At 37.4% G+C, this 22623-nt stretch overlaps 1 protein-coding gene across 4 annotated transcripts in view; it reads right to left on the reverse strand.

Annotated features, from left to right (window-relative positions):
* Pkia (cAMP-dependent protein kinase inhibitor alpha) overlaps positions 1-22623 on the reverse strand; it is a 74779-nt gene that overhangs the window by 13234 nt on the left and 38922 nt on the right. Inside the window, exons 2-3 of one of the 4 annotated variants that reach the window (NM_053772.2) lie at positions 20050-20163; positions 12855-12977 (exon numbers count right to left, since the gene is read on the reverse strand). Coding sequence is in view for 1 of the 4 variants with exons in the window: in XM_006232153.4 (XP_006232215.1) it covers positions 1750-1848 (99 nt within the window). In the remaining 3 variants the exon portion in view is untranslated. Of the gene's footprint in view, positions 1-1749; positions 1882-12854; positions 12978-20049; positions 20164-22623 lie in introns of those variants that run through there. The other 3 variants (XM_006232155.5, XM_006232153.4, XM_008760857.3) reach the window with 3 other exon arrangements.

Here is a 22623-nt window from a genome sequence, read left to right on the forward strand (position 1 = left end):
ATTACACATTTTATAGTTTCTATTCTCAGTGAGTGTTGTTTAAAATAAATTTTCCAAGCGTGACTTAAAAGAAAGAACACAACTGTTATTATTCATCATCTGGAAAAAGAAAATAGTAAGATAAAAGAATCAATACCTCATTTTCAGTTTAAAATGTCTCATATTTTAAATGACCACTAAATCATATGCAGACCATGGCTTAAAAGCAGGTCTTATTTTATAGAACAAGCTCCTTGTCTTTTTCCTATTACTCTTTTGTTCTGCAGACTGTTATGATATGTGGGTCTATTGCTGAGTTTAAGAAGATCTTCTGTATCAGAATGAAGCAGATAATTGGTTATACTTCCAACAGAAGGTATGAATTATAAGACACAGAAGACACTGGAAAGTGTATCACTGTGAACAGAACTGACAACTTTGAACTCTCATTTAGTTCCCTCTTAGCTAATGGGCATATGTTGGGACAAACAGGGGTATGGAAACTATAAAGGTGTGTGGCAATTGTCCTCAACTGGTTGTCCACAGATCGGACTTGAATTAAGTCTATGACAGTGAGAACTGATGCAGAAGCACTATTCTTGTAGAAGTCTCTCCTCTTAAATCCTTTTTGTATTCCTTTATGTGTAGACTTTACATCTAAAATAAGTTGTAAACTAAACATTAGGTAATTCGCTACAGTTCTCATCTTAATAATTATATTAGCTATTAAAATAAAATTAATATTTAAAAATACTTCATTTGGATAAACAATAGATTTATGATAAGAGAAAATGACTTACAGATAGCACAAGATAAACATATGCAGGGCAGAAGAAATGAGTTACATGTATGGACAAAATACATAGCTGGTTTGAATTCTATGCATGTCTTCCCATTATTAGTTTTGTTTTTACTCTTAAGTTCCCCAAAGTGCATGTTTTCCCATACACAATGACTTCCCTCACCCAAATCAAGTATTTGGGCATGAGTCCGTATATTGATTCAGCTACTACAGATACAGAGATGTCTTTTACAAATACCATATCACCTCACAGAGAACGAACTTTTGCTATGCAATTCTGTAGAATTGTCACCGGAAGTTATAAGTAACAATATCTAGAAACAGGAAGGAAAGAAAGAAGGAAGACAACATCAAGTAAATTCCAGCAGCTGACAGAGGTTTAGCAGAGGAGCAATTAGCATTCATTCTGACTGTATAAAATAAAGAGAAAACCCTTGAAAATACAGTAATAATGGCCTTTAGTTCCTATTTGTGTTGCTATGTTTAGAATTTTCCAGACTTTAATGATGATTTATTGTATATAGACATAGAATATGGTACATTTCTATAACCAGTTATGCAAATATAAAGTTATCTTAATTAAAGTCTGGAGTAGGGGAAGATATTTTATTTTTAAATATTGAGCTACCAAATAATAGATTAAATTTTAAAGTTTAAATTTCAAAAAATGATATTTAACGCAATTCAGTCACCATTTATGAAAAAAGTAATAATCATGCTCTCCTACCCTGAGCAAGGTCCCTCCCTCTCAGCATAAAGGAAGTGATCAGGTTGTCCTCAGGAAGCATTAAATGTAAGGGGACTTTCTGAACTAACATACATGAGTGGTTTGGGGACGTTCATAGTTGATTCCCTTTATTTCTTCTAATATCATAGTGCGATTTTAAACAGACAGAAACCAGACTTTCCTCTAGCAGAAATTACAGGTTTAGTTAGGTTTCAAGAGCTGCACAACCGCATGTACTTACGCTTCCTAGCTTATACTGAAGCTTTCCACATCGGGGTATCCTCGAAGAAACTGAGCCTACGAAGCTGCTAAGATGATTTTTATAGTGACATTGAGTCATGAGCCAAATGGTGACTGAAGAACATGCTAATTTTACTTCTGTAAATGGGACACATGAAATGGGAGTCGCAGGCTTGGAAGGAGGATGGAGAGACGGCCTCCAGCATACAATGAGGACTTTGGCGTGAACAGTGCAGTTTTTAAAATGAGATTTAAATGTCAGAAGCAGAAAAAATGTGTCTTGCTCCACTCCCAAATTCAGTGGCAACAATTCGCAAATGTTAAAATAATGAAATCACGTGTAGTTTCCTGTGCACTCAGTATTCAATATACATCGGTGTTTTCTAAGACTTCCCTGTGTTACAAACGGTGGTCAAAAACTCTAAAGAGCTTTCATTTACGTGGAACAAATCTGCTAACATTTACCATGTGAAAAATGAAAGAACTGGTCAAATATAAGTATTTATTAATTCTGTGAAGGATACCAATCAACCTAATACATATTTATATAAACATTTGTATTGGAAAGGAAATATGTTTTCAAAAGCAAAAGAAAATGAGGACAGAAATTCTGCACAGTTTTACATTTGTAACTCCGGCTTTTATAAATGTCTGGCTTAATAAGGGGCATCTGGCTTCTTAAATCTGAGTCTGCACTCGATCTATTACAATATGCTGCCTCCATCGAGTCACATGAGGAAAGTCTGTCCTCATCAAGAGTTTTCTTTTTGGTTTCCAAAAATGGAGAGAATTTTAACAGCCTTTTCTGACAACTGTAACATTTTTTTACAATGGGGGACTGGAAAGCACAAGCAAATGCTTTCCACCCGGCTGCTAATGTCTCTACCATCTGCCGCGGGTCACGAGCGGAACTTTGGTTCTTGTAGGCACACATGTGGATGCACACACGATAGTGAGCATAGCTCTTTTGGCGTATATTGCTTCACTGCGCATATAGTTAGGAGAAATTTTCAAATAGTTATATTTTTCATTATACAACCTAAAATTGTTATTAATTCCACCTGTATTCTCATAAATCTGGCCAGTCTACACTGCACGGGTATTTACTAGAAACAACCAAGTATTTCGATACTTGACAACGGTGTTTCATGGGACTCCCTCTTTTACCACGTGAACTAATGAAAATAAATGCACTCCAAGAACAGGACGCGGTAAAATTAATGCTCTCTCAGTGAACTGTCGAAAACAGTTTGAGTAATTGGTGGTGACAGTGTGTGGGTTCTTGGTAAAGTTACATGTCACTGCTTTGATTTGGTCAACATGGGCAAGAGTTTCCCCACCTTACCTTACCCACTATTAGTATAAATGTAAGCCTATCTTTTGCTTTTGTGAATATATTTTATCTGTTTTTACAAGTTCTTAAACTGGTTGATTACATTACTATTTAATTGTCTTAATGCCCTCATAATGTTTAGCCAATCAAAAGTTTAAAATAAGAGAATGTAGTTTACAACTGTTAGCAAAACCAGAAGCCCTATCTATTTTGGAAAGTATTTTCAGTCTATTTAAGTGGCTTCAAGAATACTCATAAACACTTTTGCTCACCAAATACTTCCTCCTTTCCCCTTACTCCTGGTGATAATTTCTATGTTGTTTTTTTTTTTACTTTCTTAAACCATACTCATATCATCTTTTCTGACTTTCTACAGGCAATCTTGCCAGATAGCTTAGAAGGGGATGATCATGCCCTCTTTCATTAATTTCTTAAATTCCCTTTTCTCTAGCAACACATGAACTGTTATTCATGGATGCTTACTTTAGTGAGCTCCCACTTACAACAGGATTTAAACAGTAACCTCAGCCACAGGAAGCTCTGGCCAATCCGTAGCAGTCTGAATTAAGTTCTTTTCACCAACAGTTATCTGTTTCTAAGATTCTTACTTTTTTTTTTTTATTAACTTGAGTATTTCTTATATACATTTCGAGTGTTATTCCCTTTCCCGGTTTCCGGGCAAACATCCCCCTCCCCCCTCCCCTTCCTTATGGGTGTTCCCCTCCCAACCCTCCCCCCATTGCCGCCCTCCCCCCATAGACTAGTTCACTGGGGGTTCAGTCTTAGCAGGACCCAGGGCTTCCCCTTCCACTGGTGCTCTTACTAGGATATTCATTGCTACCTATGAGGTCAGAGTCCAGGGTCAGTCCATGTATAGTCTTTAGGTAGTGGCTTAGTCCCTGGAAGCTCTGGTTGCTTGACATTGTTGTACATATGGGGTCTCGAGCCCCTTCAGCTCTTCCAGTTCTTTCTCTGATTCCTTCAACGGGGGTCCTATTCTCAGTTCAGTGGTTTGCTGCTGGCATTCGCCTCTGTATTTGCTGTATTCTGGCTAGATTCTTACTTTTAATAAATACTTTATACTAATGTTGCAAATGAATGTATGTGGCTTATAGGTTCAACACATATGAAGACACCTCAGTTAGGTAAAGGGAGAAATGACAAGAGCAAGAACCTATCATTGATGGAGAATCTTTCATCCAGATGGACAGTCTTGTCTCAGCTGGACTTCTGGGAGAGAAGTCATCTCGCAAATGGCTTGTTTCCAATGTCTTTTGGGTAACAGAGTTGACTACTTCTAGTGATTTATTTTATACTCCTGTTAGAGATTTCTACATCATTTATTCAATCTTCCAAAGACCTGTGATACGATCCCTGTAATATTACTGCTGAGGGGGGTTAATTAGCAGCAGAAATACTGCTGGTTTATCTCTAGGTAATATTTATTGTGCATTACAAATGAAGAAACGGAAGCAGAAGGTTCTGTTAACTGACTTCACTAGTATCTTACAGTCAGTAAAACACTAAGGATGGAAGCCTGGATCTACCCACTTCAAAACCATAACTGCTTTTAGAGCCCAAGGCTAGCAATGGTCTTCCTTATGTAAATCTTTCTAAATAATGGTCTTACTTCCTTCACCAGCTCTGCGTTATTTTAAGAAGTACAGATGCTTTTAAATTGCTTACTTTCACATTAAGTTAAAGTGTTTCCCAGTATGTATTTCTGATAAATGCTTAGCTTTAGAAAACCAGGGGCTAGAAGGATGGTTTGCTGCTTTAGGGCAGTTGCCAGGAAGTCTGCTGTCTTACCTGAGCTGCATTCCCGAGTTCCACGTGATGGAGGGACAGAAACTATTTGGCAAGCTATCCTCTGGCATTCATGTGTATACATACTTATACGATAAATAAAGAAATGATAATATATGGTCTTAAAATAGAAAAGTATGTTGTGACACTGACAGGTTTGAAAAATTAATTTATTAATTTACTTTTCCATTTTTAAAATCAAAAAAGGAGTCAAATAAAGATCAAATTTATTGGATAGGGATACTTTTCTAATAATGCTTTTGGGGCATGCTAAGCTAAGCTTATTTCATTTTATATTTAGAGCTTGCCTTCAATATTTCTTTATGAATATGTAGCCATTTCCACACAGTATTTCACAAACTGATCATTATTTAAATCATTATGGAATGTGAATTTTTCAATCGTGTCATTTGACTAATATTAATGTTAATTAGAACCACTATATCCTTTTTGATTTTTATGTTTGGTCTATAAAACCTTCTTACTCCAAACCTCACATTTCTGGTCTAGAATATATATGTATGCATGCATTTTGGATGCTCTTTATAATCAAGATGTATTGTCATGAAGGTTGTTTAGCTTTAAGGAACTAAAAACATAATTAACAGTAACTATGATTTTGAGAAGGATCTATGAGAAAATTAAATCATACCTGAGAAAATGTTTTCAAAATTTAAACAAAATATGAGAAAGTGAGAAAATGTTTAATAATTTCAACACTAATATTGATGTGGTTCATCTAATGGGGTGCCTGCTAGTTCTCATGTAGAGTTAGTTAGTCTTAGTTACGGTTTCTATTGCAGTGATGAAAAAAAAGTCACTAAAAAGCAAGTTGGTGATGAAATGGTTTATACGTCCACATTGTAGTTCATCACTGATGAAAGCCACAACAGGAAATCAAACATGGCAGGAACAGAAGCAGGAATTGATACATAGGCCATTGAGGGGTAGTGCTTACTGGTTTGTTCCACATGATTTGTTCAGCCTGCTTTCTTTTAGAATCATGGATCTCCAGCCAAGAGGGGCCTTATACAAAATGGGCTGACCAATCCTCCATCAGTCATCAAAGCCCAGTCTTTCAGAGGCATTTCTCAGTCTCAACTCCTCTGTATCCAGTGACTAGCTTGTTTCTAGTTGACATGGAATTAGCCAGCACAATTACTTATACATGATATTTGCTGTATTTGGTACATGTTGTTTGGAACCTCCAAAAGTCAAATCTTCTGTGACTAAGAAAGGCTTGAAAAAGGAAAAGGAAAATGAAACAATGAAGGATGATTAGAGTCAGGCAATAAGGATTAATTTGTAGAGAATGTAACTGAAAGAGAATTAGACAGAGAGGACCTCTTTCGTTCGTTAGTTCATGCAAATATGATGCTTATGACATTTACATGTTTTGAATTATAGCTAACTAAATATATACTTTGTCTTCAAAATTTTGCTTCTGCTATGGCTGTTAAAGAATTTTAGTCTGTTCTTCAGAGAAATGCTTCACTAGATCTCTGCTGTTAAGAATTAGGCCTGTCTCTATCAGTCTGTCTGAGGTGGAGCTGCCAGCCCCGAGGCAAGGTTTAGAAAGCAAGGCACGCTGAGAAGAAGTGTCTGCTACAGAGGACATGATTAGTATCCGCCATAGTGGGATGCTTGAAATTGCTGGCTCTGGAATGAGAAACTTGGACTGTGTCTGGAGTTTTAACTAGGATAAATAAGCAGATGGCAATATTTGGTAAATGGGAGAGGAACAGCAGTTTTAAGTCTAAGAATGGCATGCCATGACATCACAATGCTACATTTTTTTTCTTTTCTGAATGAGTGGAAATGCATTAACTAAAACCACACACATTTCATACATCAATATGAGCTCTTCTGGTGCAAGCAAGTACTTCTTGTGTGATATCTGAATATTCCAGTTGAAATTGTGCTTATACATATCAACGTGCCTTTTTCAGTTGAAACTAACACTTTCTATGACTGCATTTAGCATATATTAAATATGTATATAATCCCTGCCAATTATGTGCTTTGCAGACACTGCTTTACATACAGTGTTATGAACCCCCCTCATCACTCAAGACTATGATGAATTGCTTCACTTCACTGTATACTGGAATATTACTGTTTCTAAAATCCTTTTATTAATGACATACGCACACAACATAGTCTTTCTTTTTCTATATATTAGCCTTCCTGAACTCTAGTGTGAAACTCTAGTCTAAGTGTGAAAGAAAGAGGGAGAAGAGTATTTGCTGAAGAATAGCAGAATTATTTAAACTACTTAAAATTAACAGAATATTAAAAATAAATAAAAAGCATTAATATGGGCCTTGAGAATGCATCCACTATATCAGATATTGACATGTAAATCTATAGACTCTCCGTTGCTCTCTGTCTAACCTTTGCATCTCACTTCCTCCTTCCCTTCCTTCTTCCTACAGAATTAGGTGTGGTCCAGCCCAGCTGCTCTGTGACCACAGCATAGCAGTGACACTAAACCCACCCTGTTCCTACCTTTACCTCCCAAGTCCTGGGACTGCAGGTGTGTGTTCAGCTCGAAAGACACTTTCAAATGAGAGCCTTCACTAAACAAAATACTTGAAAGGTAAGATTCACATTATATTAGTAATCTAAGAAGATTTATGTTGAAAAGAGGAATAATTAACAAATAAAACACGAACTTTGTTAAACTAACAACTGACTGAACAGTGATGTTTCACAGATTGTCACAATCAGTTGACTATATTATCTCCATATTTTTTGCAGTACTGGTGATTAAATATAAGGATTTGTACATGTTAGGTCAGAAATCTATTACTGATCCATAGCTATAAGATTTCTTTTTAGTATTTATTTTGAGTCAGGAATTCAGTGGATTTTCTAGGATGGACTTGAACACTTCTGGTAGACTACAGCCCTTGCATTTGCAATTCTCCTGCCTCTGTCTTTCCTTCCTATCTATCTATCTATCTATCTATCTATCTATCTATCTATCTATCTATCTATCTATCACCTATCAGTCATGTATGTATGTATGCATCATATTTCTCATCTATCTATCTATCTATCTATCTATCTATCTATCTATCTATCCATCCATCCAGTCATCATCCATCTATCATTGTTCTTTTTTTGATTTATTGAGGAGTGTAGAAATTATATTCCTATTATCACGATGCTCACATGGAGATCAGATGACAACTTTCAGGAATTTGGGTTCCAGGGATGGAACTTAGACTTTCTGGTTTGGGAGCAAGCCTTTTATCTACTGAGCTATCCGGAAGTGCCCAAGCCTCTGTTATAGCTGCATTACAAGACTGCATGACAATCTTGGCTTTATTGTGCAGATTGAGCATCATGTTTTCAAGGGAGCTTTTCAGAAACTTTTAAGATAGACATGCATGCAGATTCTGGGACATTGTCGTCTCCCTGCTTCCGTGTAAAAGCCAACAACAGAAATTTCTTTGCAATTGAAATCGGAACGTGTTGTACTGTACTGGTGAATGTCTAGCTAAATATTCATCTTTGAAGCCACGTTAAATTTCTGCTTTCTTGTCTCCCTCTTCTCTCCTCAGCAAGTCATCTCCGCTGCCCAGCTTTCTACCTTTCACTCTCGGCACATTTGTCCGAAGATGTTTCTGTACTTTGTGCTGTGCAGCAGCTCAGTCAGCAAACACCAGGCAGAGTTATTCACAGAAAAAAAACAAGTTTTATCTGTTTTCAAGATGGAGGTGGCATTTCCGGAGTGACCTGTACAAGGCAGAACAATTTAGAAAACTGGCGACAGCTGAGGCTGGCAGATTATAGTTATCATCCTCCAAAAGTGGCAAGAGGGACAAGTGGTAGAGAACGGGACCTACCTCGTCCCTGAGTACCATGGCAATGAGTAGTTCTTGCCTTCTAGCTTATGTCACGTTCAGTGGAGGACAGGACACAGGCTTGCGTGTTATTATTGCTTGTGTATGATTTGATACTGGGTAAAATAATTAATTTAGTCGGGCTTCAGTTTTTATGCCTCCAACATATGGGTTCGCAGACTAAGGGAATATTTCAAATGTTTTCTTGGTCTAACAGTTGCTGACCTTAGCCTCCATGTGCTCTTTATAAAGGCCATGTTTTCACAAAAGACTGCATTCTTCTCGAAGTCTTTGGAGGAAGGGTGAGTTATATTTAGAAGGCCCATTTGGCATTCTGGGTGTTCTCATGTCTTACTGCTATTTATAACTAGGTGTAGGCCAGTAGGCCAGCAGATTTATTTTAACTAATAACTGCCCAGCCTTCAGGGAATTGAAAAGTTGTTTATTATCTCTCGTAAGTCTTGATTTAAGAATAAATTGTAAGCTGGATATATATATATATATATATATATATATATATAATGTATATTTAGTATATGTGTGCATATATATATGCATGCTACACATTAAAATTTCGCTAATTTCTCAATATTTTATATATATATGTGTGTGTGTGTGCATGTGTGTGGTATATGTACATGTGTGTGTATGTATGTATGCACATGCACACATAGAGACACAGACACACCAATAGTTTCATGGTCAGATGCCATATACAATTCCAAAACTCATAATTCTGTTTGGATATACAGTTGTATCATTTGACAGACATGTTCGACTGTCTTGAGTTTTTCTGAGTGTGGAGTGAGTCCTAATAATTTGTTTCCCTTCTCAATGTTATCTCAGCTAACTCCAATTTGAATGTTTATAAATCCCACAAGTATTTATTTTTAGTCTTATGAATCTTTTTGGACTTACTATAATAGAGATAACTTCACTCTTCCAGCCATGATTGACAAATCACAGGCAAAGCGAAATGAGAATACCATCAGGAAAAAACAACAACCTAATGAAATAGTGCCAGGATTATAAGATGTTAACAAGAGATGAGCAGGCCCACAGCAGACCTAGAACTCAATACCAACAGTCCAACTCTCCTAGAGTCCAGACCAGTGTTTAGCTGAAATTAGTGATTCATTGTTGCTAGTAATTTTTTTAAACATCAAATGAGTAAAAAAAAGTTGAATCAAAGTAACAAGTGGCATGTTTCCCAAACAGTGAGAGAAAGTTACCAACACCAGGCCCCATCCATTGGAAATACTTCAGTATTTCCTGTGAATAGATATCAACAATAAAGCCATGATGCTCAGAATGCTTATGGGACTCTTTGACACAGTGCCAAGATGCAAACCACAAGTCCTTTTGAGGGCTGTTCCTTAATCCAATAACACCCTCCAATCAAAAAGTTCACCTCAGGATGCAGATTAAGGATTTAATGCTCCTTCCCGCAAACTCTCTTTAATCTGTAAACCTTTTTGGGGAGAGGGATTGTTTACAGTTTTGTTTGTAGAATTCAGTTTGAATTTATCAATGAGTGGTCTGAAAAAATGCCATCCTATGGAACTGCTTTGTTACCGTGACAACAGAGTACACAATGCTGGCAGATCTTTGAGTTTTATCTTACTTACACATTAACTTTAACTTCACTAATAACTCTACCCGCCTTTCTCACTATAAAGTTATTTGCTTCTTTATCTTTTTTGTCCTTTTATAAATATAAGAATTATAATTAACTCCATAACTTAGCTCAGTGTAGACAAACTTTTATGAAAAGTGCCATGTTGGGCATTAGTTATTTTCAGACCTGTCCTGATTCTAATTTATCTTGCATAAAGATGTACACATAATTGTACATAATTTATCCTTCATATAAATGCTTCAGTGTTGCCAAACTGGTGTGATATTTACCAATAACTGACATCTTCTATCCCTCTTTGAACAACAGTATATTCTAGAATAATTTTCTATTTTCCTTTACCTGGCTCTGAATTACCCATTTCCTTAAGGATCCCTGATTCTTGCAAACGAAAAGCTGATTAAGAAACTAGAACTGGGATATTATGTGTCACTGCTGCTGGGAAGAAGCTGCCAGACTCTCTCTGACTGACAGATCTTTGAGACTGTGTGTGTGTGTGTGTGTGTGTGTGTGTGTGTGTGTGTGTGTGTGTGAAAACACATATGCTTATTCTCACATATTTCCTGTCTGTTTATTACTCATCCATTTACATTGAAAGATACAATTCACTTTAATATTCATTACTGTAGAATATCATATAGTTCATTGTAGGTTTTTGTTTTCTTTTCACACTTACTCCTCAGGTAGAGAGAAACACTGAGTATCACGATCCCTGATATCTTTCCTTAATGGATCAATAATTATATAAGCAAATTTTTACTGTGACCACTCTCACTTCAGTTCAACTACTTATCTTGCTAAAGACTTTGAGTATCTATCAAGTGTTGTCCACTGTGGTGACTTCCACATGTGATGCTTTTATGTCTCTCAAATGCCCTAACCTTCTCCCCAAGCTACCTAAATACTTAATACTCAGTAGCTTAAAAAATACATAGTACTACTTGGCTGCTATCTACTCTCTGAACTGATGTACATAGTTAACAGCCACATGTGCTTGAGGTAGTATCTGGGCCCATTCATGTTTTATCTTCTTCCCTTTTGCCATGTAGACTATAGATCATCTTTTGATCTTCCATGCAGCCCACTGGTCAACTGTATCGGTCATATAGATACATTATACAGTGCTCATGTCTGTAAGCCCATATAGTTCAATGTTTAAAACACGCTTTTACCATTTGTACCTCTTTTTTGAGATATACATTCGCACTTCTAATCTAACCAAGTGATGAATTTCTATAAGTGTGAATAATGTACAAATATATCTTTAGTTTCCAAAAATTCCTTATCCCAAATTTCTTCACAAAATAAAATGCAAATGCTTTCTGAAATCTAGTTTGTTGGAACCTTACAGATCTTCTAGTCCTCAGCCAAAGCAAATGCAAAGATCATAATGTTGGAAAAAAAAAACCTTCCAGGGGGAAAATATACTAGGTTTGAGGAAGCAGGAAGCAGGAAGAAATGAATTTGGAGACTGAGGCTACAGAAACGCTGAATAGAGCCATGCTCATCATAAAAACATGTACAATTTCTGTTTTAACTCTGATCAAGCAGCTTTTGAACAATGATGTCACCTCTTTCCATATCTATTCAGATTATTGGGGAGCTTTCGTTCATTACAGAGCACAAGGGAGGAAGGTGGGAGATCATGGAAAATATTGCCTATTGCCCTAGGTGAGCAATGATGACCTGCATTTCAATAAAACTAGTGAGAGGTAGATGGGTTCAGACTAGATTCTATAGTCTTTCCAAGTTGATAATCCAGATGTAGGAACTTTGAATTAGTGACAATGTTAAGGACAAAGCCAACGGTTTTGGTTTCAGTAATTGGATTAGTGGCAGAGAGTGGAAACACTAGAGAGAAAATGATAGATAAATGTAAAACAGTCAGCAGATGTGGTGGTATATGCTTTTATTCCCAGAAACTCTGGAGGCTGAGGCAGGAGGATTGTAAATTAAAGTCCAACTTAGCTAACTAAGTAGGACCCTATTTCAAAATGTTAAATCAGTGTTTTTCACACTTCCTAATACAGACCCTTTACACAGTTCCTCATATTGTGGTGACCCACCAACCCCCAAATTATTTTCATTGCTACTTCATAACTATAATTTTGCTGGTGTTATAAATCATAATATAAATATCAGTGCTTTCCAATGGTCTTTCCAATGGTCTTAGGTAACAACTGTGAGAGGGTTGACTGACTCCCAAAGGGGTCACAGGTTGAGAACCACTGTGCTATAGAGACGCACGAAAGAGTAAAATGCACAGCGTGTTTGTTTACATTGATGTAAGTGATGTGCAGAGCAGAGACGCAGTCAAAATAGTTATGAGTCTGAGATGGGGTGAGCAGTTAAATCTAGGAGGATGAATTCATGATCCATAAACATCTTCACTTTGATGCAATGAAATCACAGTGACATAAAACTCATGAGCAGTGAGTGTAGAGAACTGTGTTCCAGAAACACGCTTTAGAGACGTTTACCTCTAGCCTGAGGAACAGTGCTCTTTACAGGGGCAGTCTCTGATGGTAGGAAAGGGTTTGAGATCTGGGATCCTGTTCCAATGGAACCAAAGGTGAAAGAGAGAGAGAGCACAGTGGCAGTACCTGAAATGACAAAAAGCCAGACTCAGTGCTTCCTTGGTCCTCTGTCTAAGAGATAAACTCCCCTGCATGAGAAATGAAATGGCCAGTGACACTGAATTATCCCACAAGATTGCACAACCGAGGAAACAGAGAACTAAATAAAAGTATAAAGGATCCAGGGGTGTATTCTGTGCCCAGCTGGTCTCTGTGGAGAGACCTTCAACTGGCCAAATAAATGAAGGGTTTCTCATGCTCTTCCTAAGAGTCGATAAAATTGTGTACAGATTCTTGATACTTCTGCTAATATTTCCCTTGATTGTATTTCGAAATTAGATAGTGCCAAACACTATCCATCCAACAAATCATCTTTGGAATAGCATCTTTGCATTTTATGGTGGAAATGGTTCAAAGTTATTTAACATTAATTGCAATCTATTCAGCATGGCACTGTATGGACTTACCTTCTTGCCTTTCTGTTCACAGTCAATCCATAGTCAGACAGTGCTATTTATCACAACCTAATTCCATCTATGTGCTGTCCCTCAGTTGCGCCTTTCCTAAGTACACTTGCTTGTTACACAAATGAGACTACATATCTAAGCATCTTCCTTCTTTTAGATAGGCTTGCTAGAGAGATGAAACGACCACCACAGGAAATGACCTCAGTCAACGGGAAGAAGCCAGATCAGGCCTCCCCCAAATTCCCTAACAGCAGTCAGGGTTACATCAGAAAGGTTATCTTCAGAGACAGCTGCTGATCTCTACAAATAGAACCCAGCAGGCAGTTTAGGGATAGGAGATCTTGATCAGTGTCCTTGGCCACAAACCAGAAATTTTCTAGGTGGATATGAGAAATATTTTAAGTATTTGTGGGTTTGGTCCCTCATCTGGTTCCTCGATGACCTTATGGTCTGAACTCTTTAGAAAGTGATGCGGCTAGGATTAGAAGTCTTGTATACATCTAGGATGAATTGCCACCTCCTGTTTTCCTGATCTCACTAGAAAAGAAGTACCTCCTTCAGATTTAGATTTTTATATGAAATGTTTATGATATCTAGGCTTTGCTGAGGTCCATTAGTCAAAGATAATTCCTTGTGGTCAAAAGAGGAGGATCTAAGTTTTATGCCTGGTCCAGAGTGATGAGTTCACAGTCTAAATTACTAAAAATAGAAAATATCATTATCTTCTCCTTTTAAGAGTTAATCCTGCTGAACATGTAGATCAGTTGGCTAGGAGTTAACTCTCAAGAAATACTCTCCCACAGACAAATTAAGAACGAATTAGCCCCTAGATGAAATATGTATCCATCCTTTGCAAAAGCCCCCCTGTCAGAGCAGTAGCTCTCAGAGCTTCAGTCACATAGCATTTTGGATTTGTGTACTTTTTTCTGTTACTAAGAAAAGCATAATTCTCTTTCTTTCTTTTATTAATATTCTATCCATTTATCCTGGTCAAAATATAGGCATGCACTCTGGGCTTTCTCACTCTTTCTTCAAAGATTTTTTTTTGCCTACAATGTAGCTGCTCATCCACAATGTGGCTGCTCATCCATAATGTGGCTGCTTGGAAGTCTCAATCAGTAAGACTGGTTAATTTCTCCACTCCTAACTCAGTCTTAGCCGTCTCTCGTCTTTTCCCTTCCTGCCCCTTTTTATCAGCTGATGAGATTTACCACTTACACACACACAAACATAATTTAAATAAACTCTTGAAAACTGCTGGATGCTGAATGGCTTAGTCCCCAAAAGATTAATGATTCATAAAACTGAATTAAACAGAATTATTTTGCATAGCAACTATCTTTAAAACAGACAGACAAACACTAGAACTTGAAGAATAGACCAAAAAATAAATAATATCTCTACAACATAATATCAGAAAAGAGCGTTTGAGTATATAAAAAGCTACAATATTAAAAGATAATTTTGTTTTTTGATGTTATTGTAATGTAATTTCTTTTAATGTAATTTGTTTTTTTTAATGTTTGTATCTCAAGACATTATTTTTTCCACTAAAGAGCAGTCCAGGTGAAGTTATTATGTACCATATATTATTGGTGTGTCTGTATTTGAAAACAGTAAGAAGTAAATGTAAAAAAATCCAAACACTGGTAGAAAATATTTCCTGAACTTTCACATACAGGAAAGCATGTTTACAATGAAGCCAAGGAGGAATTTTTCTACTCATTGGAAATGAAATCACATTAGATTGTAATGGACTGAATGGTTTACTACAAATCTGCACATTGCAGCTGCTGATTCAATGTGATAATATTTAGAGCTCTGTCCTTAAAGTGGTACTTCAGGTTAAATAAGGTCATAATGGTAAGATCATTAGAGCACACTGACGTAAATGACTATTAAACATTATTTAAAGTAGGGCCAAAATAATCCTTACATTTGCTGTATGATCATAAACACATGCTTATCTCTACACAAGGAAATACTATAATATTGGTGGGAGAATAGAAGTTAAAATGTATGAATTTTAGAAATACAATATTGACTTTAAAATGCATGTAAGAGTATTGAAAATATAATGGTGGGTTTATAAGACAGACCTAAGCTGAAAGCCAGTCAGCAGGAGCACACCTAAAAGCTCTAGAACAAAAAAGAAACAAATACACCCAGGAGGAGTAGAAGGCAGGAAATAATCAAACTCAGGGCTGAATTCAACCAAGTAGGAAAAAAAAGGACCATAGAAAGAGTCAACAGAACCAAAAGCTGGTTCTTTGAGAAAATCAACAAGATAGATAAAGCCTTAGCCAAACAAATCACAGGGCACAGAGAGAGCATCCAAATTAACAAAATCAGAAATGAAATGGGAGACATAACAACAGAATCTGAGGAAATTCAGAAAGTCATCAGATTTTTGAAGGCACTCAGAGCTTAGTTTTCCTCTTAGCACTGCTAAGTATCTTCTTGTATCTGTTGAGGTCTGTTTTGTGACCAATTATATGGCTAATCCTGGAGAAAGTTCCATGAGGTGCTGAGAGTGAGGTATATTCTTTGGTTTGAGGATGAAATGTTCTATAAATATCTGTTAAATCCATTTAGTTCATAACTTCTGTTAGTTTCTCTGTGTCTCTGTTTAGTTTCTGTTTCCATGATCTGTCCATTGATGAGAGTGGGGTGTTGAAATCGCCACTATTATTGTGTGAGGTGCAATGTGTGCTTTGAGTTTAGTAAGGTTTCTTTTACGAATGTAGGTGCCCTTGTATTTGGAGCTTAGATATTCAGGATTGACAGTTCATCTTGGTGGATTTTTTCTTTGATGAATACGAATTGTCCAACCTTATTTTTTTTAATAACTTTTGCTTGAAAGTTGATTTTATTTAATATTAGAATGGCTACTCCAACTTGTTTCTTGGGACCATTTGCTTGGAAAATTGTTTTCCAGCCTTTTCCTCTGAGGTAGTGTCTGTCTTTCTCACTGAGGTGTGTTTCCTGTATGCAGCAGAATGCAGGGTCCTCTTTACAGATCTATTCTCTTAGTCTATGTGTTTTTATTGGGGAACTGAGTCCATTGATGTTAAGAGAGATTAAGGAGTAGTGATTGTTGTTTCCTCTTATTTTTGTTGTTGGAGGTGGAATTATGTTTGTGTGGCTCTCTTCTTTTTGGTTAGTTGAAAGAAGTTTAGTTTCTTGCTTTTTCTAGGGTGTAGATTTTCTCCTTGTGTTGAAGTTTTCCATCTATTATCCTTTGTAGGGCTGGATTTGTAGAAAGATATTGTGCAAATTTGGTTTTGTCATGGAATATCTTGGTTTCTCCATCTGTGTTCATTGAGAGTTTTGCAGGATACAGTAACCTGGGCTGGCATTTGTCTTCTCTTAGTAGATCTGTCCAGGATCTTCTAGCTTTCATGGTCTCTATTAAAAAGTCTTCTGTAATCTGATAGGTTTGCCTTTATAAGTTACTTGACCTTTTCCCCTTTCTGCTTTTAATATTATTTCTTTCTTTTCTGCTTTTGATGTTTTGACTATTACGTGAAGGGACAAATTTCTTTTTCTGGCCCAATCTATTTTGTGTTCTGTAGGCTTCTTGTATGTTTATGGGCATCTCTTTTTTAAGGTTAGGGAAGTTTTCTTCTATAAATTTGGGAGTCTTCGTTCTCTTCTACACCTATTATCCTTAGGTTTGATTTTCTAATTGTGTCCAGGATTTCCTGGATGTTTTGGGTTAGGAGCATTTTGTGTTTTGATGGTTGTTGTCGATGTTTTCTATGGTATCTTCTGCCCCTGAGATTCTCTCTTTTCTTGTATTCTGTTGGTGATGCTTGCGTTTATGAATCCTGATCTCTTTCCTAGGTTTTCTATCTTCAGGGTTGTCTCCCTTTGTGATTTCGTTATTGTTTGTTTCTATTTCCATTTTTAAATCCTGGATGGTTTTGTTCAAGTCTTTCACCTGTTTGGTTGTGTTTTCCTGTAATTCTTCAAGGGATTTTTGTGTTTCCACTTTAAGGGCTTCTACTTCTTTACATCTGTTGTCCTGTATTTCTTTAAGGGAGTTATTTCCTGTTTTGTGACCAATTATATGGTTAATCCTGGAGAAAGTACCATGAGGTGCTGAGAGTAAGGTATATTCTTTGGTTTGAGGATGAAATGTTCTATAAATATCTGTTAAATCCATTTAGTTCATAACTTCTGTTAGTTTCTCTATGTCTCTGTTTAGCTTCTGTTTCCATGATCTGTCCTTTTTAAAGTCCTCTATCATCATCATGAGATGTGATTTTTAAATCCAAATCTTGCTTTTCAGGTGTGTTTGAATATCCAGTATTTGTTTTGGTGGGAGAACTGGGCTCCGATGATGCCACGTAGTCTTCATCTGTTGCTGAGGTTACTATGCTTGCCTCTTGCCATCAGGTTGTCTCTGGTGTTAGCTTGTCTTGCTGTCTCTGACAGTAGCTTGATCCTCCTGTAAGCCTGTGTGTCAGCACTTGTAGACCGGTTTTCTTCGAATCTAGGAACAGAGAGCTAGCTGTTCCTGGGTTTGTGTATCCCGAAGCCTCCAGGCAGATTGCTTGGAGCAGAAGAGTTTATCTTATCTTGCTCTCAGGTGTGTCAGTGCTCCTGGAGACTGGCTTTCAGCTCTGGGCACAGGCAGAAAGTGGAAGGGTCCTGCCTCTGACTGTTCCTACGTTCTTGTAACCAGCGGGTGTTAGGTAGGTTCCTCTTGGGCCAGAATGTCAACAGAAGTAGTTGTCTCCTCTGACCTCTCAGGATTGTCTGCAATTCTGAGAGTCCAGCTTTTACCCACCACAGGATTTGGGTACCATCATGTGTCTTTTAAATGCTAACTAAAGGTCATGTGTGATGCTAGAAATTGAGTCCTTAATTGCACATGAGAAAACATAGTCCTTGATATTGACATCATTGCTTTTTTTGGCTCATAAAATACGAAGGCTCAGTGCCCAAAACGCTCATCTCAAATTGCAAATAAAAAATAAAATATCATCCTGAGTGTGGTAACTCAGACACAAAAGAAAACACATGGTATATACTCAGTGATAAATGGATATTAGCCCTAAAGCTCTGAATTCCCATGATACAACTCACAGACCATATGAACCTTCAGAAGAAGGAAGAGCAAAGTGTGGATGTTTCAATCCTGCTTAGAAGGGGAAAGAAAATAATCACAGGAGGTAAAGAGAGGGACCTGAGAGGGAGAGATGAGAGAGAGTGGAAAAAAGGGGGGGTTAGGATCCCCCTGAGGGGGTATGGAAAGAGAGAGAAGTACAGAGGGTCAGGAAATTGAACAGAGCAGTGGGGGATCAAGAAATTGAGGGTAATTGCTAAAACGTCCCTGGTGCCAGGGAAGGAAGAGGTTCCCAGGACCCAGTGGGATGACATTAGTCAAAATACCCAAAAAAGCTGAGATACAACCTCCAGTAGAACGGAACAGCCTCCAGTTGAGGGATGGGGACACCACCTTTCTCAAAAAATTTAACCCAGAATTGTTCCTATCTAAAGGAGTTGTATGAACAAATAATGGAGCAGAGACTGAAGGAAAGGCCATCCAGAGACTGCCCTACCTAGGGATCCATCCCATCTGCAGACACCAAACCCCCGACACTATTGCTGATGCCAAGAAGTGCTTGCTGTCCCCTAAGAGACTGTGCCAAACCCTGATCAATACAGACACTGACACTTACAGCTAACCATGGGACTGAGCCCAGGGGCCTCAATGGAAGAATTAGGGGAAAGATTGAAGGAGCTGAAGGGGATTATATCCCCAAAGGAAACAATATCAACTAACCCGACCACCCCGACCTCCCAGGGACTAAACCACCAACCAAAGAGTACACATGGAGGGACCTATGGCTCCATCCACCTATGTAGCAGAGGATGGCCTTATCTGGCATCAATGGGGAGGGAGATGGTTTGATAGAGGTTTGATAGAGGCTTCATACCCCAGCTTGAAGGGATGCTAGAGTGGTGAGGCAGGAATGGGTGGCCAGGTGGGGTGTACCCTAATAGAGGCAAAGGGGAGAGGGATGGGATGGAGAGGTTGTGGAGGGGAAACCAGGAGGGAGGACAACATTTGAAATGTAAATAAATAAAATAACCAATAAAAAGTAATTTGGGTGTGGGATTCTGACATATACAACTACATGAAAACTTCTCTTTGACATGCCCCATCCTCCTTCCTTCCAACTCCACACAGCATCAAAACTAAGTCTAGAGGCACAGCAGAAAGAACCAAGTTGTTTTCCCTACAAACTCTACCAGAACAGTTACTCGCCTGATTTTATCAAGGCCCTTGATTTTGATTGAAAAAAAAAAAAAAAAAAAGAACTGTAGGCTCATGGAGACACCATAGGAAAACGACTTATCTTATGAGAGAAAATGGAATGGGTTAATCTACCACTCTGCATTTGAAGCCTCCTGAGATAAGTGGCCTGAGATACCTAAGTGCACATAGTAACAATGAGCTAAAAAGGGGGAAAACATCATGCTGTTATTGTATTTGCTTCCCTCCAAGGAACTCTCTGGTAAACACTTTGACCTCCAAGGGAATTGAAAGCAAACCCTCCTAGGACAAGTCAGACACCCATCATTTTAAAAAAGCTACTGAGGTGATCATGCATTCCTACCTGATTAGAAACCTTCTTGTTCTCAATTCATTGGATTATTCTTTCTTAGAGATGTTCTTCAGGTTTCTACTAGAAACGGCCTCTTGGACACATCAGGTCTTGGTATTCAGGAAGCTGAAAAGTAGGTGTTCAGTGAAATATTAATGATCTGTATCTATAGATTTCATTTTTTACCATGTTAGATAAGGATCTTCAATATCTTTTAATTATAAGAAAGGATATATTTTATAAGTTTGAAATAAATAACTCTACAACAATGCCACAGATTACATTTTGAGACTTCAGAACAAGCAAAATGTTTCTAGAAGGCTCAGTATCCTTTGTAAGTTGGGAAACAAAATTAGCACAAAGGGTTCACATTTTCTAATTAGTTTTTTACTTTATTTTACTAATTTAGCTTCATCACTAGATTTCCATGTAGCATTTTTCATTCACAATTTCAAAAATTTTGCTACATCTAATTATTCATAAAACAAGCATAAGAACCCCTTTGAAGGCCATTTCCCAGACACCTTTAATGCCTTTTCAAATTCAGTCACACACAGTTTCTCTCTCTCTCTCTCTCTCTCTCTCTCTCTCTCTCTCTCTCTCTCTCTCTCTCTCTCTCGTGTGTGTGTGCCTGTGTGTAGATTTTTAAATAAGGTGGTGAAGGTAGAATATGTCCATTAAGTATTAGTAACAAAGGCGGATGGATATTACAGTAAGCTAAAACAAATGAAACCCTAATGTCTTGAGGGCAAACATGCAAACTAATAATAGCAACTTCCTGATGACTAATGAAGCAAGCTTCTTAGATTACAGTCATACCTGTTAGATACCACCTGCCCACAAATGTCAAGCCTCCATGAGTAGAATACAAGTGACATTATTTCTACTTTGTTCTACCCATAAGTCATTCATATAAAAAATGTTTCTTTGTAAATTCAAGTTGGTGTTGATTTGAGGTCTGTATGACCTACAAAGAATGACATATTTTACAACATCCCTTTGCAATACTGCCATTTATTGTCCTGTAAGACAGCACTATCAGTCAAAAGGAGTTTGCGATTTATTAGTTTGCACTCCCAGCAACTGAATTCGAGATAAGACATCAAATGTGCATACATTCTGTGGAGTAAGTTATCCCACTAATCTAAAGAATAGGATAGAAACTTGGGGAAAGGGTCTGGAAGAAAGCAAATCGAGTCATGGATCTGAATAAGTCACTCGTGTATGTAGCTGTTAGTCCTTCAGAGGCGTTCTGAGAGTCTTTAGAATATTACTCACTGTTATTCCACTATATGGGGAAGAAAGCTGATAGAGATATATCTCAAATCACCTCTATAACTGGGTTAAACTCACATTAAAAACATGGATTGCTAAGCTTTCTACCCTTCCTTCAATTATGGATAGTATTATGACGCAATGAGTATTTATTGAAAAGTTACATGCTACAAGATTGGATCAGACATCAACACCATCAAAAGGTCTTGTGACTGGCTCTCAAGCCAGATGGATAATCTTACACACTTTGAGGAATATTCAAATATTGATGTATCATTAAAAATTTCCCTATTGAATCAAGTGTATAGTCTCAATACCTTAATGTTTTGTAAATCACAAGTATATTTGATAGAATCATTGTGAAGAGATTCAAACAAGATTTTAAGTTGACCATTAATTCCTCATACTCAATATACATTAGTTAACCCTCACCACATATGCCTGTTACTTAGCTACATAGCATTGTTATAGTAAGAATTTTAATTTTATGCATTGAAGACCCAATTTTAATCAACAATTGCAGGACGAATTATTGTGGAATGCACTGAAGAGGCACAGGTAGATTTTAATCCCTGAAATTGCTATAAATCTGTAAAATAGAAGGAATTCTAACAGAACCTCTTACACATGCAGCCTTGCATAGTGTGTGAAGTAGGAAGAAAGAATGAGTTTTTGAAGCCAAGAGAAGACAAATATATGCTAGCAGGATAAATAAAAAGACTTGGTACAGGAAAGAAAAGAAGGTTATACACAAGAGGTCGAATGAGTTCAGAATTGTGTTAAAAAAAGACATCAATGCAAAGGCAGCACCGGCTAAGGGATGGCTTATGCCTGAGGGCAAAGGTGTCGAGATTTAGTTCTCAATATGATCATCCATTGACTAGTTTTTAACTGGAACCATTGTGTTATAGTGCATAAAATTTGGTTTATGTACTATAATCACTGTGCATTAAAGATTTGTGTGCAATTTAGAAAGATCACTGTTACTTTGAAAATTAATTTTGTAGCCCAACTGTCTTAAAAATGTGATTGCAATCTCGGATATAGAAAAGGTAGCTAATGGCAGGTTAAGAAAAGTCAAACAAGGTCAAATTAGAAATAAAATAAGTGGCAATTTCTTCTATTCCTTCCACCTCCGTCCCCCTTTCCTTCCTTGCTTTTCCTCCCTTTTCCCTTCCTCCCTTCCTCATTCCCCCCTTCTCTCCCTCCCTTCTTCCTTTCTGCCTTCCTTCCTTCTCTCCTTCCTTCCTTTTCTCCTTCCTTCCTTCCCACCTTCCTTCCTTCCTTTTTTTTTCTTCTCTTTCTCTACTC

This window comes from Rattus norvegicus, chromosome 2 (genome assembly GCF_036323735.1).
Source record: "Rattus norvegicus strain BN/NHsdMcwi chromosome 2, GRCr8, whole genome shotgun sequence".
Taxonomy (NCBI): Eukaryota; Metazoa; Chordata; class Mammalia; order Rodentia; family Muridae; genus Rattus; species Rattus norvegicus.